This window comes from Prionailurus bengalensis, chromosome E4 (genome assembly GCF_016509475.1).
Source record: "Prionailurus bengalensis isolate Pbe53 chromosome E4, Fcat_Pben_1.1_paternal_pri, whole genome shotgun sequence".
NCBI classification, from domain to species: Eukaryota; Metazoa; Chordata; class Mammalia; order Carnivora; family Felidae; genus Prionailurus; species Prionailurus bengalensis.
In genome coordinates, this window is record NC_057360.1 from 65,639,273 (window position 1) to 65,656,539 (window position 17,267).

Sequence of the window (17,267 nt, forward strand, 5' to 3'; positions counted from 1 at the left end):
GCTTATTCTGAACTAGGCTTTGGGGAAGAAACAAAAATGATTTTGTATTAAAGAAAACTACTGGGTCAATAATCATTTTAGGGTTTCCAGGGGGTAAAAGGAAACAACAGCAACAACAAAAAGAGCCAAGGCATTTGACGCTTTTAAAAGTATAAGTTGCTTGATGTTTATAAAATGTCTAAATAGTCTTTTAAAGAACCGTCTCTGAGACTGTCTCTGTTTACCCTCCCCTCAGTGTATTCGCTTTTCCTTTCCTGGAGTTATGGAAGGCATGGCCTTGTACTGTAAGAATTCTGCTCCCCGAGCCAAGAAATTTCACTACTTTCACTCTAGTGAGTCCCTGTTGTAATGAAAACATTTTCACCTACCTCATGTGCTTGCTGTGAACATTACATAAACGATGTCTGTGTGAGTAAAGTGTTAAAATCTTTTCTCTTGAAAGATCAATTTTGCTGTGGATGCACTTCCTTTTCCTCCCCAGCTTTATCGAAGTATAGCAGCAGATGGATAAAACTCTAAGGTACGTGAAGTGTACCACGCGACGATCTGAGACGCATATGAACATACACCGTGAAAGCGTTCACCTTTGGTTAACTCTCCAGCTCCGGACTCTTGGAAGCCTGATAAATGTTATTAGGCAACACTGCTTGGGCTACAAACGGCCCCTGATGAGTAAAAGTCCTCTGGACGGGAGAATAATGCAAGTATTCTAAGTATCTGGGGAGAAGTCACAGCTTCAGGCTACTTTTGTGACTTGGCACGCCTTTTGCTGGGAGCCCTGGAAGCCAAGGATGCCAGGGACCTGTTAGAAGAGATGATGGCTCTTTGGGGACTTCAGGGGTCCAAGTCAAGGGGGGAGCCTGTGCCCTTGTGTGTGAATCTCATGTCCTCACTCCTGCCCTGTGACTTTGAATCCCAGAGACCAGCTCCTTGTCTGTTTTCAGCACCCCTTCCACAGACGAGAAATTCCCGATGCTGCCGTGCTGGGATGTTGTGGCTCTGTCCTATATTTCTCTAGGGGAAACTGATGCCAAGTGTGTCCTTTGGGGGGGTGTGGGTTGGATTATTTAGTCATTCCTAAGATCTTCGGGCATATAATAGCTAATCACATAAATAGTCAATAAATGCGAAGCCCCGTCTGTATTATCGTTTTGTCAAAAATAATATAACTATGGGCTTCTAACCAATGTGCCTGTTCTACTAACCACGCCTCAAACTCACTCTTATGCAAACTGAGATTGGAGGACTGACCGGGTTCCCTAGAACGTACGTGGAAAGCTGGGCTCTGATCATCCTTCGTAATCATGTGGAGAAGGTGCTATGTTAACCAGAAAGTTTAGCGTTTCCACTGATCCGACCTAAAACTATTACAGCACGCCAGCGTGCCATTGGGTAGACTCAGTGAGGTTCACGCTCCTTTTAAAAATGATCAGGATGGGGGCATCTGGGTGGCTTAGTCGGTTGACCGACTCTTGATTTGGGGTCAGATGATGATCTCATTGTGAGTTCAAGCCCCATGTCGGGTTCTGGGCTGACAGCACAGAGCCTGCTTGGAATTCATTCCCACTCTGTCTCTCTCTCTGTCTCTCTCTCTGTCTCTCTCTCTGTCTCTCTCTCTCCTCTTTCTCTCTCTCAAAATAAATAAAAAATAAACATTAAAAAATTTTTAAATGATCAGAATGTATCTTAACTCTTTTTTTGGATGTTAACATAGAACATAAATGTCCTCCTGGGATTTTAGTCTTGGATTTGGGGCTTGATACTGACCCTCTGGGTATCTACATTGTACCGAGGGAGGAGCTAGAGAATGTCAGCTGGTACAAATGCCACCATTAGGGTTCTTGTCATATCACACTCTTTCCCGGGGTGGGGGGGCAGTAGCCCTCCTAATTTGTTTTTCCCCTCGTGTGAGAGGTTCCCACAGTGTGTTCATTGGCGTAGATAGCTCACTTTTCTTTGCTGTGACAGCCCATCTTTTTCAAGCTGAAAATATGCCCAGCCCCGGCAGTAAATCCTCATCTCTGTGTCACATGTTTGATTCGTCAGCTTTTCTTGTATCTGGCTGGGAGTGGTCGTACATCTCGTTTTTGTCCAATAAACGTAAGTAGAAGTCTGCTGGAGAGGATCTCCTTTTCAGAGAAAGATGTGGCTGGCACTGGTGCTTCCGCTTTCCTTCTGTTGAACTTGGCTTTGATGCCCGGAGCTCCAGCAGCCGTCCATGAGGTAACAGACATGAGGAAGGAAGTTCAGCACTGAGGCCGTAGGCACAGAAATGCATAAAAATCGTGGCTCTTCAATAGCATGCTTGAGAAGTTGAACCAACACGAGCAAATACCTACATCCATGTTTATTTTTTATCAAATGATAAAAATTAATTCCCATTTGTTGGAGGCCCTGTAATTTGTGCTTCCTTCTTATTTTCAACCTAATATGCCTGATGTAATACATTTACCTAACTTCTGCCTTGCATCGTTTTAGAATTTTCAAACGGTTTTTAGTTTTAGGGTCTCTTAAGTTTGTCAAATGAAATCTATTTTTGTACGTTGCCAGAGAAAGAGCAGGACCCACCCACCCCCTCCTGCCAAAGCTCCTATCTTGCCATTCCGGGAAACGAAAGAGTCACTATGCCTTTAAAGCTGTAATTCACAGGTTAGCCAGAGAGAGGCTGGTTATTTCTCAGACGCTACACCTGCAATTCAAATAGCTCCTGCAAGTCAGTCTTGTATTCTCTTATTTTGTCATAGTCTATTTTATTTCACGTATTTATTTTTTTTTAGGTTATGAACATGTACTCAGTGGAACCAACTTTTCACCAGAGAGGCATAACAGAAGGGAAGTAAGGAAGGAGCATGTGTTCAAGTCAATTACGATTCTTTAAATACAATTAATTCGTTTTAAAACAGGGGTGCCATTCGTCACGATTAACTAAGAAGGTCCTTGCATTTAGAAAGGAAACATAAATTATGTGATTTTTTATTCATAAAATGCCACATAGAAAGCACAAAATGTGATTATCTGCCTCAAATTTTTAAATAACTTGAGAGGAAATGGGAAACACACAATTTTCAGAAATAATTATAAGGATACAAAGAAAAATGTGAGTTTCCCCGGTAACTTTAACTTCTACATTTAAAAATTCCTCTATTTCTCCTTACCCAAGCTAAGTGTGTATTGATCCGGAATATTTTTCCAGACTCAGACATATCACAATTTGTAAGCTCTGCCCTTTTCCTCACTCAGCTCAGAGCTGTAGTCTCTGCCCGTTTGTTGAATAAGATCCTTAAATTTACTGTGTTCTTTTCTTCCGTGACAAGAAATAGTCAAGAGTGAACTTAGAATTCCATTTTTGCTTTAAGCACTCAGCGTTTTAACTACTGCTTTTTTCCTTTGTACCAAGGAATGATTGCAAACAGTTATCACCAAAAAAAGATTGTATTTTGTTTTACTAACTTCTGGGTTACCATCATACCAAAGGTAATGTTACCATTGCCTTTTAAAGATGAGGAGTGCGGTACTTAGAGAGACTTGGGAATTTATTTGCCTCACAGAGCTACCCAGGAACAATAAAAACTCATGTTTTTCTTTTTTTTTTCTTGAATATATTTGACATATAACATTGTCAAATTGATAGCAATTTATTTATCAGATTTAAGGTGTACAATGTGTTACTTTGACACGTTTATGCATGGTAATATAATTGTCTTTGTAGCTGTGTCGATCACATTACATGCCTACAGAGCCATATTGCTGTCTATATTCATCATACAGTGCATTGAAAACTATGGCTTTTTTGTTTTCCGTTCCAAATGTATATCCTTAAACACCCTCAGTTCTATTTCTTGATTCTCCACTCCTTGGTAACAACCATTTTGTAATCTGCCTTTTATGACTTGGACTTTTTTTTTAAGATTCCACATATAAGTGCTTGTCTTTCTCTGCCTCCTCTCACTTAGCATAAGGTACTCAAGGTCCATCCATGTTTTCTCAAATGGCGGGATTCCCTCCTTTCTCATAGCTGAATCCCATTGTGTATACCCACCTCCTCTTTCTTACCTGCTCATCCATTGATGGGCATTCGGGCTGTTTTTGTGTCTTGACTCCTGTGAATAATGCTGTCATGAACACGAGGGTATATATCTCTTTGAAATACATGTATCTTTTGTATCTACTGAGTTACTGACACATGAGAGTCGTGTAGATGTATAGAGTTGACACTTGTGTGCACAACATCTAAGGGTGTTTGGGGTTTGTATATGTGTGTGTGCAATGCTTGGGTCCCTGAATAAGAGCGGGTAAATGCCATTCTGATTTTCTGCTGAATGACTTTGGTTATAGCGCTCTCTTCCCCCAGAGGATCCTATTATTTGTGAGACCATTCCTCAGAAAGAGAAGAGCCCGTACACACACAATTTTCCCTCACCTTCCTCTGCCCCAGAGTCTGGCAGGGAGGAAAGCAGTGTGCTCCAAGCCTAAGGTCCCTCTTGTGTCATTTACCTTGCCAGCTCTTCCCTTAGTATTCCCCTGGGGTCCCCTTGGGCCCTGGAAAGGCCAAATACATTCCTGAGGGCAGTATCTGTGGGGAGGTCCCCTGTGGGTGGGAGTTGGTACCTGCTCCTCCAGTAGCTTGGAGACAGGCAGAGAACAAATAGCTCATTCTGTGCCCGTCTTCAGGCTGAGCAGAGACACAACCAGTCTGGCCCAACACCTCTTCGAGCTTAAGGACACCACCTTCCTCCTCTTGGTCTACATGACCTCTCCTCTTTCCTCAGTTCAAGGTGGCCATGCCTGACAAGGCTGGGAGAAGAGCCATAAGTTACGTCACTGAGACGATGGTGGGTTGAAAAGACTCTCAGGTATTTCCAGGGGATGGTTGAACATCATTTTCATTTAAATCACTGATTCTTGGGAGCTTTCATTGTATTGATATTTTAAAATAGTTTGTCTTCTTTGAGCTTACTATGGGAAGTGTAGCTATAGGGCATAGTTGGGGAGTGAACTTAAGACATATATAGATTAATTTCACTCCAAAATATTTCTTTTTGAGAGAGAGAGAGAGAGAGAGAGAAGCAGGGGAGGGGAAGAGAAAGAGGGAGAGGAAGAACCCCAAGCAGGCTCCATGCTGTCAGTGCAGAGCCTGATGTGACTCTAGGACCCACAAACCGTGAGATGGTGACCTGAGCTGAAGTCAAACACTTAACTTACTGAGCCACCCAGGCGCCCTCCTAATTCTTAGTCTTAAATTCCATGGGCCACATTGATTTCCAGCTTCAGGTCTGAGGCATGCCTTCTGAGAAGGACAGTGTCTGTTGCTGATATTGCATTGTCGCAGTGCTGGGGGGCACTGAGGAGGAGGGGGACCTATTCCAGGAAGAAAGGATTTCTGGGTGTGATTCCCTCCTTACATATTTCTGGAATATAAAAACGCACGAGGGAATGAACCCAAGGACACAGCTGTGGAGACTGGTGTCCTGTTACTGTGAAGGAAGTGCCTCCCAAATGGAAATGCTACCCCCCCTCCTCCAGTAGCTGAAGACATGTCGATTTCATGTGTCCATTGGCAGGGACAGAGGTGCCGAGGAAAAGCCCGGCTGGAGGGGGCGTCTAAGCTGTTCATTAATGGGCTTCAGGTTGGTTGAACTTTCAGACTCAGAGAAGAGAGGAAAGCTGCTGAGGGAGCTTGGGGCTCACAGACCTTGCCTTTTTTTCAAGTTCCACCAACCCCCCACTGCCTCCTGAATCTTAGACCACGGCACACAGGGACCTTGCATTGGGTGTGTGTGTGTGTGTGTGTGTGTGTGTGTGTAGCTTAAAGGCTGAGTTCCAACAAACAAACAAAATTGTTTGTCGAATTGGCATTATTAGACTTTATTTCCTTTTTTGTTTATCTGCGTCTGTGTTCTTCTCTAACATGGATATCTAAGAGGTGGCTGTTCTGCTTTCCTTTAGGGTCCTAAAGCGAGGTTTGAGCAGCAAGAGGGAAGTGGATGGGGTGGGTGGCCATTTTCCAGCTGTCACCCTAGGACCATTTCCTCAGGAAAAGCAGAGAGCCTGCCCCGGCTGCACCCCTATGTCCTACGCATGAGCAAGGTTGTTGAGAAAAGGAGAGTAGGGGGGACAGGCTCTGGAGAAATGCAAAAGGGAGGAATCAAGCTGTAGGTCACAGAGAAAGTCTGGGAAGGGTAAGGCACTCAGCATGGGAGGTTCAGAGTGATTCTCAGACGGCTGGTTGGAGACTGTACCCTGGGCGGGAATGCAGAAGGCTCAGTAATGGCAGAAGGCATCTGGGTCCTCCATTTTTTCTGGCATTATTTTCAAGCAACTTGTGCCTCCTTTACTCTAATACCCCTGGAAAGGTCCTACAGTCCCCTCCTTTCTCATTAACAATGGCTGTTGTTTAATGGTGCCTGGGTGGCTCAGTTGGCTGAATGTCTGACTCTAGATTTCAGCTTTGGTTATGGTCCCAGGGTCATGGAATCGAGTCCCACATTGAGCTCTTTACTGGGTGTGGAGTCTGCTTGAGATTCTCTGTCCCTCCTCCCCTCTCCCTGCTCATGCTTGTGCTCTCTCTTTCTCTCTAAAATAATAATAATAATAATAATAATATTTAATAATAATAATAATAATACACAATGGCTGTTGTTTCCACCATGTAGATCTGTGTTGACTTTGTTGGCAGGGTTTTGGGAGAATTTAGCAGTGTATCCTCGAAAGGTCACAGCAAATGTCCATAGGAATTGAATTTAAAATCTAAAGTTCATTAGATGTTTACAGATGTGGTGAAATTATATTATATCCACCTTAGAAATAAAAGAACTGACATTCTGAACATTAAGTAGTAAGCTCACTTAGGTGGAGTTAGACAAAAGTGGGATTTGATGTACTTTTCCTAAACTCCTAATCCAGCACTCCATACAATGGATTGATCAAAGAAAACATTATCTTTTAGATTACCCATTCTATTTTGTTCTCCAAGAAGCTGGCAAACATTCATATCATGTTTGCTATTAACCCTGTGTGTTTGCTCAAATACTGCTTCATTCAAGATTTACAACCTTGTTAAATAGGAAACAAACACACAAACAGAAGAATTCTTTCCATAGAGATAAGTGGAGTCAGAAGACTTCTCTGGAAGTTATGCCAATTATGCCTGGGGCGGGGACCCCGCGGTGAATACCTGAGTTTCCGGCTTCTTTACATACATAGCAGATGGGATTTCTTGCTTATGGTGAAGGGGTGATAGGAAGGCCATCCTCCTATGACCAACAGGGAAATACTGGAAAGGCACAGAATTAATTTGGAGTCAGAAGTTTCCAATTTCACTTGTGTGTACCTTGGATGAGTTCTCTCTCTTGGCTTAAGTTGACAAAAATTAAAATATAAGCTCCCCAAGATACATGACGGCTCAAAAGTTCTGGTTTGAGCATAATTTAGGACGAAGTAAGGTATAAAGGCAGGAGAACTTCTCTTGTGATGACTTTGCTGCCGGGGGGTTCTATCACTGGTGGTTGGCTCGTGCTCAGGAAGTGGAAAAATCTGATTCTGTCTGTGCCCACAGCCAGTTATGATCACCAAAGTTCTGGAAGCAGGTAACCACACAGCAACCATACATTTCATTCTTCTGGGATTTCCAACACGGCCAGCCTTCCAGCTTCTCCTCTTCTTCGTGTTCCTGGCAACCTACCTACTGACTCTGCTGGAGAACGCTCTCATCATCCTGGCCATTCGCGGTGACAGACAACTGCACAAGCCCATGTACTTCTTTCTGAGCCACCTCTCCTTCCTGGAGATGTGGTATGTCACCGTCATCAGCCCCAAGATGCTGGTGGACTTCCTCAGCCATGACAAGACCATTTCCTTCAATGGCTGCATGACTCAACTTTACTTCTTTGTGACCTTTGTCTGCGCAGAGTACCTCCTCCTCGCCGTTATGGCCTTTGACCGCCACGCGGCCATTTGTAATCCACTACGCTACCCAGTTATCGTGACCAACCAGCTCTGTGGTACCCTGGCAGGGGGATGCTGGCTCTGTGGACTCACAACTGCCACGATTAAGATGGTTTTCATAGCCCGACTCCACTACTGTGGCAAACCTCACATCAACCATTATTTCTGCGATATTTCTCCGCTCCTCAGCATCCCCTGCGAAGACTCCTCGCAGGCGGAGCAAGTAGACTTCTTTCTGGCCCTCGTGGTTATTGCCGTCCCCCTTTGTGCGGTGGTGGCGTCTTATGCCACCATTGTCAGTGCCATCCTTAGGATCCCTTCTTCACAAGGCCGCCAAAAGGCGTTTTCCACCTGTGCCTCTCACCTGACTGTTGTAATTCTCTTCTATTCCACAACCCTTTTCACCTATGCCCGCCCCAAGCTCATGTACACCTACAGTTCCAACAAAGTGGTATCTGTGCTCTACACGGTCATCGTCCCCCTCCTCAACCCCATCATCTACTGTCTGAGGAACCAGGAAGTAAAGGCAGCCCTCAAGAAGACCATATTGTGCAAAGGAAGTCGTTCCAGAGGGGATGTGGCTTTGAGCAATTAAACACTTATAGACTCCCTTCAGGCCTGAGTCAGGAGGTGATGGTTCCACATCCACATCCCACACTCTGGCCTTTGCTTATCTATCCACATCCAGTACTTTAACCCGGCTCCGCTGTGTGTGCGTGTGTGCGTGTGTAGACGCAAACGTGGCTAAAGAACCATATTCGCGAGCGGCAGCCTCTACCTCTAGCTCAGCAGACCAGTTTTAGACATTTCCCCAAACTTCCTTGAAACGAGGGCAGATTTTTCTCTCCCACTAAGATACAAACCCCACGAGAGGACAGATGCGTCTGTCACACAGTAGGTGCTTACTACATACTGTTGTTGAAAGGATCGCTGAATACATACATTGAGTGAAAACACTGAAGATGAAGAGGGGAATTGTGAATACGTGTTGATGGCCTCTGTTCCACCTGCTCATTGTCATTTCTTTTTCTTCCTCACTTTTCTCTGTTCTTTCCTCTTACAGACTCATAGATGTGCTCGCTCTCTGCCCTCCTCCTTCCCGTCCTCCTTCCCTCCTCACTTCCTCTCCCCACCCCCTATTTTTCCACAGAGACGCTGGCATGCGTGCACCCAAATAAAGTCACCACCTCATCTTACCTGACTCCTTTGCTGATTCAAGAGCACAAAGCCAATGAGCGGCCCAAGCTTTGTGAAAACCTCAGCAAAACTTTAGGAGGCATACCTTGTGTTTTCAAGATGTTAAGCATTAAAGGGGCGCCTGGGTGGCGCAGTCGGTTAAGCGTCCGACTTCAGCCAGGTCACGATCTCGCGGTCCAGGAGTCGAGCCCCGCGTCGGGCTCTGGGCTGATGGCTCAGAGCCTGGAGCCTGTTTCCGATTCTGTGTCTCCCTCTCTCTCTGGCCCTCCCCCGTTCATGCTCTGTCTCTCTCTGTCCCAAAAATAAATAAACGTTGAAAAAAAAAAAAAGATGTTAAGCATTAAAAACCAAAAGCTTTTCTGTATTTCCGGAGCACGGATTTTAGTAGCAATTACTTTTCACTTCTTATTTTATGGTTAGCTTTTTTAAAATCAGCTTTGTGGGGCACCTGGGTGGCTCAGTCGGTTGAGCGACCGGCTTCGGCTCAGGTCATGATCTCAGGGTTTGTGAGCTCAAGCCCCGCATCGGGCTCTGTGCTGACAGCTCGGAGCCTGGAGCCTGCTTCGGATTCTGTGTCTCCCTGTCTCTCTCCCCTTCCCCCACTCATGCTCTGTCTCTCTCTGCCTCAGAAATAAACATTAAAAAAATAAAATAAAAAATAAAATAAAATCAGCTTTGTAAAGTATAATTCCATTCAATAAATTTCACCATTTTATTTTTATTTTTTATTTTTTCTTAAAGTTTATGCAATAGAGAGAGGGAGGGGGAAAGAGAGAGAGAGACAGAGAGAGAGAGAATGCAGGAGGGATACAGAGAGAGATGGAGAGAGAGAAGATCCCAAGCAGGCTCCACACCATCAGCACAGAGCCTGATGCAGGGCTTGAACCCTCGAACCTGAGATCATGTATGAGATCATGAGATATCATGACCTGAGCCAAAACCAAGTGACCTGAGATCATGACCTGAGCCAAAACCAAGTGTCAGACGCTTAACTGACTGAGTCACTCCTAAATTAGGCACCCCTAAATGTCACCTTTTTAAATGGTACTGAATTTTGGAAAAATGGGCAAGTTGTCAAACAACAACAATCACTAGATAGAACATTTCCGTCATCCCCCAAAGTTTTCTTGCATCTTTTTTCATTAAATCTCCTGCTCATACCCCCAGACCTAGCTACTGGGGAGTGGTATGCTTTTTGTCACTTTCGCTTTGCCTTTTCTAGAAATTCACATAAATAGAATCATACAATCTGTGGTCTTTTATGTCAGGCTCACTTATCATAATGCCTTTAAGTTTCTCAAAAAATTTTTTTCATTGAAGTATAATTAACATACAGTTTTAGATCAGTTTCTTTTTTTCCATTATATTGCGTTTATTTTTTTTAAATATGAAAATTATTGTCAAATTGGTCTCCATACAACACCCAGTGCTCATCCCAAAAGGTGCCCTCTTCAATACCCATCGCCCACCTTCCCCTCCCTCCCAGCCCCCATCAACCCTCAGTTTGTTCTCAGTTTTTAAGAGTCTCTTAGGCTTTTAAATCCGTTTCAAGTGTACAATAGAGAGACTCAACAATTCTATGCATTACTCAGTGCTCATCATGATAAGCGGACTCTTTGTTTTAAGCCTTGTTTTTTAAGTTTTATCTATTTATTTTGAGAGAGAGAGAGAGAGAAGAGGAGGAGCAGAGAGAGAGGGACAGAGAATCCCAAGCAGGCTCCAGGCTCGGCACAGAGCTCAACGTGGGGCCATGGGTCTCGCGACCCTGGGACCATGACCTGAGATGAAATCATGAGTTGGATGGGTAACCAACCGAGCCACTCAGGCCCCCCTGAGAGGTGGACTCTTAATCCCCTATATCTGTGTCCCCCAAACTCCCACCCATCTCCTCTCTGGCACACACACACCAGTTTGCTCTCTAGATTTAAGAGCATTTTTGCTTGTTTGTCTCTGTTTGTTTGTTCACTTGTTTTGTCTCTTAAGTTCCACGTACAAGTGAAATCATATGGTATTTGTCTCTCTCTCTGTCGGACTTAGTTCATTTCGAGGTATTGCCTCCAGGGCCAACCAGGCTGTTACCAGTCCCACCCACCAACGACAGCCTCTCAGCGCGGTATTCCCACAGGGGCAATGAGGACAGTCACCCATCTGACTGCTGACCCCACCCAGCTACAAGCTCACAGATGCCCTGAAGATCCTTGCATATTGTCGCACGTATGGGTGACATGGAATGGCTGACTGCTGTCCAGACAGAGCACAGTTTGTTTTTCTAGGCACCGGTCGACAGACATTTAGGCCCTTTCTAGTTTGGAACACTACTGTTATCAATAAAACTACTGTGAATATTTAACACAAGTTTTGTTGTGATGGTAGACTTTATAATTTCTCTTCAGGAGATGAGGGTTGTTATGGTATCGTTACCGGGTAATATGACACGTTTCTGCTTAAGTTTATGCAAAGATGATCCAATTTCCCAAAGTGGCCCAACTATTCTACATTCTGCAAGCAATGTATGAGAATTCCAGTCGTTTACAACATCATCAGTGCTTGGTAATGTCAAAGTTCCCACGTGGTCATTCATCCCACCAATGGTCATTCCCATTGGTCATTCCCAATGCTTTAACTTGCATTGTCCTAACGTTGAGCACCTTTTCATTTACTTAGTTGCAATTTTGAAAACTTCATGCTGGAGTGCCTGGGTGGCTCAGTCAGTTAAGCCTCCAACTTCAGCTCAGGTCATGATCCCATGGTTTGTGGGTTCGAGCCCCGTGTCGGGCTGTACGCTGAGAGCTGAGAGCCCGGATCCTGCTTTGGATTCTGTGTCTCCCTCTCTCTCTGCCCCTTCCCCTGCTTGCTTTCTGTCTCTCTCTCTCTCTCAAAAATAAATAAACATTAAAAATAATTTTTAAACTTCTTTGTGCAAGTGTCTAATCACGCATTTCCCCCCATTTTTAAACTAAGTTTTTTCTCTTGTCATTATCAACTTTTAAGAATGTTTCGTATGGGGTGCCTGGGTGGCGCAGTCGGTTAAGCGTCCGACTTCAGCCAGGTCACGATCTCGCGGTCCGTGAGTTCGAGCCCCGCGTCAGGCTCTGGGCTGATGGCTCGAAGCCTGGAGCCTGTTTCCGATTCTGTGTCTCCCTCTCTCTCTGCCCCTCCCCCGTTCATGCTCTGTCTCTCTTTGTCCCCAAAAAAATAAACGTTGAAAAAAAAAATGTTTCGTATACTCAGATGCAATTATTTGACAGTTATACAATTTGCTAATATGTTCTCCCACTTGGAGGAGGGTCTTTTGAAAAGCCATTTAATTTTTCATAGTTTTGGAGGCTAGAAATCCCAGATCAACATCCCAGCCAGTTCAGGTCCTGGTGAGGACTCTTGGCTTGCAGATGAGCACCTACTCACCATGTGAGGAGAGAGGGAGACAGAGAGAGAGAGAGAGAGAGAGAGAGAGAGAGAGACAGAGGGCACACAACCACCTTCAGCCTTGATGACCTGCATAAAGGTCCGGTCTCCAGATACAGCCACCTCAGGGGGTGAGACTCCAATGTGAGTTTGAGGGACCAGAAACATTGAGTCCATAAGAAAGAGTATGTAGAATTGACATCACTTTCCCCTTAAACATTTGATAAAATCCACCAATGAACTAATCAGGACTAGGGAAGTTTATTTTTGAGAAGTTATTAACTATACAACCTATGTTTTTTAATAGATATAGGAACAATCAGGTTATTGGTTTATTCTCTTTTTTTATTGGCTTATTCTCGAGTGAGCTTTGAAAGGATGTCTTTCAAGTAACATGCCCTTTGATTTGTCAAATTTGTTAGCATAACGTTGTTCATGGTATTCCCTGAAATGTCCACAGTATATGTAAGGAGGTACTTATTTATTGTTTAATATTTGGGTAACTTGTGTCTTCTTTCTTTTAACCTGTTCCATCTCCCTAGAGATTTACCAATTTCATTTTTTAAAAATCAATAAAATTGCTGGAGTCTGTTGGTCTTGGATTCCTTTTCTCTTTACTATTTTATTGTGTGAGGAAAATATATAATATCCTTTCTTCTGCTTACATTTGATTTATTGTAATCTGTTCTTTCTCTTGTTTCTTAAGACAAAAGTTGAGCCTACAAACTTGAGTCTCTTTTGTACTGTAAGCATTTAATGCTATAAATGTTCCCTTGAATACTGATCTAGCTGTATCCCCCAAATAATTTTGATACATCATGTTTTCACTTTATTCAGTTTATTTATTTTTTATTTATTTTTTAATTTTTTTTAACGTTTATTTATTTTTGAGACAGAGAGAGACAGAGCATGAACGGGGGAGGGGCAGAGAGAGGGAGACACAGAATCTGAAACAAGCTCCAGGCTCTGAGCCGTCAGCCCAGAGCCCGACGCGGGGCTCGAACTCACAGACCACGAGATCATGACCTGAGCTGAAGTCGGACGCTTAACCGACTGAGCCACCCAGGCACCCCTCACTTTATTCAGTTTAAACTAACTCTAATTTCCTTTTTGATTCCCCGCCCCACCTTTGGCCTACCAGCTATTTAGAAGTGTGTAATTTTAAGTGTTAATCATCTGGTCTGTTCTAGATATCTCTTCGTCCTTGTTTTCTTGTTTAACTTAATTTTAATCAATGAACATCCTTACATATTAATTAAATCTTACAAAATATTCTGAGACTTTTTATGGTCACGCACGTGATCTATCTTGCACACTTGAAAAGAATATGTCGTCTGTTCGGGCGTACGATTTCCAACACCTATCAGTTAGATCATATTGGTTAACAGTATCGTTAAAATCTTCCACGTTTTAATTTTGTCCTTATATTGTACATTTTGGAGATATAGATATGGCACATCCCTATCCTTCTATATCTTTTTTTTTTTTAATTTTTTTTTTCAACGTTTATTTATTTTTGGGACAGAGAGAGACAGAGCATGAACGGGGGAGGGGCAGAGAGAGAGGGAGTCACAGAATCGGAAACAGGCTCCAGGCTCTGAGCCATCAGCCCAGAGCCCGACGCGGGGCTCGAACTCACGGACCGCGAGATCGTGACCTGGCTGAAGTCGGACGCTGAACCGACTGCGCCACCCAGGCGCCCCCCTTCTATATCTTTATTTTAGGTCCTCTTGTTCTTCCAGTTACCAAGACTAAAGTATTGAACACCTCAACTATCACAGTGGATTCATCGATTTCTCGTTAATTTTCATCAGTGTTTTACTTAATACATTTTCTATTTTTGTAATTATATGCATATACATTTGGGATTTTTATGGTTTTTTTTTTCTGAATTGAACACTTAACTATTCTGAAATGTCACCCTTTATCTCAAGGAATGTTCCTTGTTCTAAAACTAACTGCAGCTGATATTAATAGGGTCACTATAGCTTTTATTTCATTTGGGTGTCCTGGTATATATTTTTCCTGTCTTTTTACCTTCAACCTACCTGTGGCTCATAATTAAAGTAAGTACTTTACAGACTGTGTATAAGTAGATATATTTTATCCAGTTGGATAATCCCTGGTCTTAAATTCTTATCCCATTTTTACTGCCTTTTTAAATTAACTGAGTACATTCTAACAGTTCCATTTTGTCTCACTTTGGCTTACAAGTGTTTGTTTCGGGGCAAGTTTCTGTGATAATGGGAACGTTATATCTGTGCTGCCCAAGACAGGGGACACAAGAACATGAGGTTATCAAACATTACGATGTGACCACTGGGGCAGGAAAATAGAACGTTTAATTGTATTGAATCTTAATTGAATTAAAAATTCAATATCCACATGGAGCTAAATGCTGTCTTATTTTAATGTTTTTTTATTTATTTTTGAGAGACAGAGCCTGAGCAGGGGAGGGGCAGAGAGAGAGAGGGAGACACAGAATCCGAAGCGGGCTCCAGGCTCTGAGCTGTCCACACAGAGCCCGACCCCTGGCTCGAACTCACAGAGTGTGAGATCATGACCTGAGCTGAAGTCAGACGCTTAACCGACTGAACCACCCAGGCGCCCCTAAAAGCTGTCTTATTGATAGCACAGCTCTAGGCACACAGTATACATCTCTAACTTATCAGTGTCATTATTCTAATAATATTATATGATGACATGTATACTGAAAAGCTTCTTAATCCATTCCTTTACTACATTACCATGTATCTTACCTCTCTTATTCTAAAACCTATAATTCACTGATATTACTTTTTTGCTTTAAGCAACTATATTTCAGGGAGACTAAAAAGTAAAGGAAAATAAACTTTACCCATATACTTAGCATTTTACTTTCCTATCTAAACTTTGTGAGGATCCAAATTTTTATCTGGTAACCTTTTTTTTTTTTTTATGCCTGAAGCTGTATCTTTAATATTTATTTATGGTGCAGGTACGCTGATGATACATTTTCACAGCTTTGACAGTCTGGACAAGGCTTTCTTCACCTTCGTCTCTGAAGATCGTTCCCCTGGGTGAAGAGCCTGAGCTGACAGATTTTCCACGTGTTCCATTATGGTCTAATTTCCAGAATTTCCAGTAAGTCATCTGTTCTTAACTGGGTTGCACTGTAGGTAATGTTCCTTTCTTTCCTCACTATTTTTACGGGTTTTATCGTTGATTTGCAACAACTGGATTCCTATGTACTTTGGTGTGACTTTCTTTTTCATTCTGCTCGAGAGGTGTTGAGCTTGGGTCTGTGAGTTTATAGTGTTACCCGATTTGGAAAAGTCCCAGCCTTTACTTCATCAAATATTATTCTGACACCCTTCTCTCTCCTCCTCCTGGGACCTCAGCTGCATGGGTGTTTGACAGCCTGAGAGTTTCCCACACATCATCACCGAGTCCCTGGGTTCTTGTCTTCAGTTTTACTTCTGCGTGTGCTGTGGGAGGGACAGCTCCTATTGCTTTGTGGTCAGGGTGACTGATTTTTCTTCCAAACGGTCTGCAGTTCATGCTACGCACTGTATTTTTTTCACTCTAGACAGTATGTATTTTCATCATTGTAATTTATAATTTGTCTGTTTTACGTGTTCCATGCAGGTCCTCATCATGCTGATTATTTTCCTCTACCTTCTCGATCATATAGAATACATTTATAATGACCATTTCAATGTCCTTTCCTGCAGATCCTCTCATCTCTGACATTTCTGGATCTGTGTCTACTGAACAGTTTATCTCCTGCGTCTCTGAATGCCCAGTACCTTTGAACCGGATGTCAGAAACTCTAGATTTTGCGATTTCTGCTGCTAGATTTTGTTGCATGAAGTGTGACTGTATCCCTTTTTGCTGCGATGGTGTTTCCTTTATTTATTTTTCTCATCTTCACAGTTTTGATTTGAAGTCGTGTATAAGATCACTTCATTCCTGCATCTTCTCAATGGTTTCTTCCTTGTCTTTTCCCTTTTCCATTCCTACTTGGTGAGACTGGGCTTCCCATTCAAGGATCCTTCTCCGGCTTTTGTCCAGTTTTAGTCTAGTGACGGCCACCTCGCCACGTGGTATTTGCGGTCGCTTACTGCACTCGCTTCCATATCAGTTCGATGCCCTCACGCCGGGTTTCAAGTGTCTTAGGGTGCGGAAAGGAGCTGTCATCCCCCCGCTGGGTGACCGCATCGCCCTGAGCGCAAGCGTGCCAGGTGCCTGCACCTGCCTGGACGCGCGCCCCGAGGGGGCGCCCGGGGACCTGGCTTACCGCTCGCTCCCGGCGTCTTTCCCGAATTTTCTCTCGTAGGTGCACAAGTCAGCTCTGTGCCACAGGCTTGCTGGGGTCCCTTCGTGCACGGCAGAGCCCTCTGTGCCCAACCCTGTCCTCGGTGTCTGGGAAACGGCCTCACGGTCTTGGGGCCCCGGTCGTGCCTCCTGAACCCCAAGGCACCGGAGGGCCCTCTGCGGTTTCTCTCGTTTGAAAGGTTTAGTAACAGAACCTCTCACTTCTAGTACTTAAGACTTCAAAGCATATTTTTGTCTCACTTTCATCATGATCGCGGAGTAACGTCCACCGTGAGCGTTCTGTAAAATTATTTAACTTCAACTGCTTAACCCCCAAACCTAGATGTGAGAATAACACGGCGCCCAGGGCAGGTGGGTCAGAGATCCTGCGTTGCTCCCCACGTGCAGCATGTTTAAAAACCAAA

The 17,267-nt window shown here is 43.7% G+C and overlaps 1 protein-coding gene across 1 annotated transcript; it reads left to right on the forward strand.

Moving 5' to 3' along the window:
* Positions 1-7,561: 7,561 nt before the first annotated feature.
* LOC122476212 (olfactory receptor 6Y1) lies at positions 7,562-8,801 on the forward strand. Its single transcript, XM_043568644.1, has one exon. The coding sequence runs from the start codon at positions 7,562-7,564 to the stop codon at positions 8,537-8,539; it is 978 nt and encodes a 325-aa protein (XP_043424579.1). The 3' UTR covers positions 8,540-8,801.
* The last annotated feature ends 8,466 nt before the right edge of the window (positions 8,802-17,267 follow it).

Excerpts from the sequence above, each read along its gene's own strand:
- LOC122476212 (XM_043568644.1), top strand. The coding sequence starts at position 7,562 with ATGATCACCAAAGTTCTGGAAGCAGGTAACCACACAGCAACCATACAT.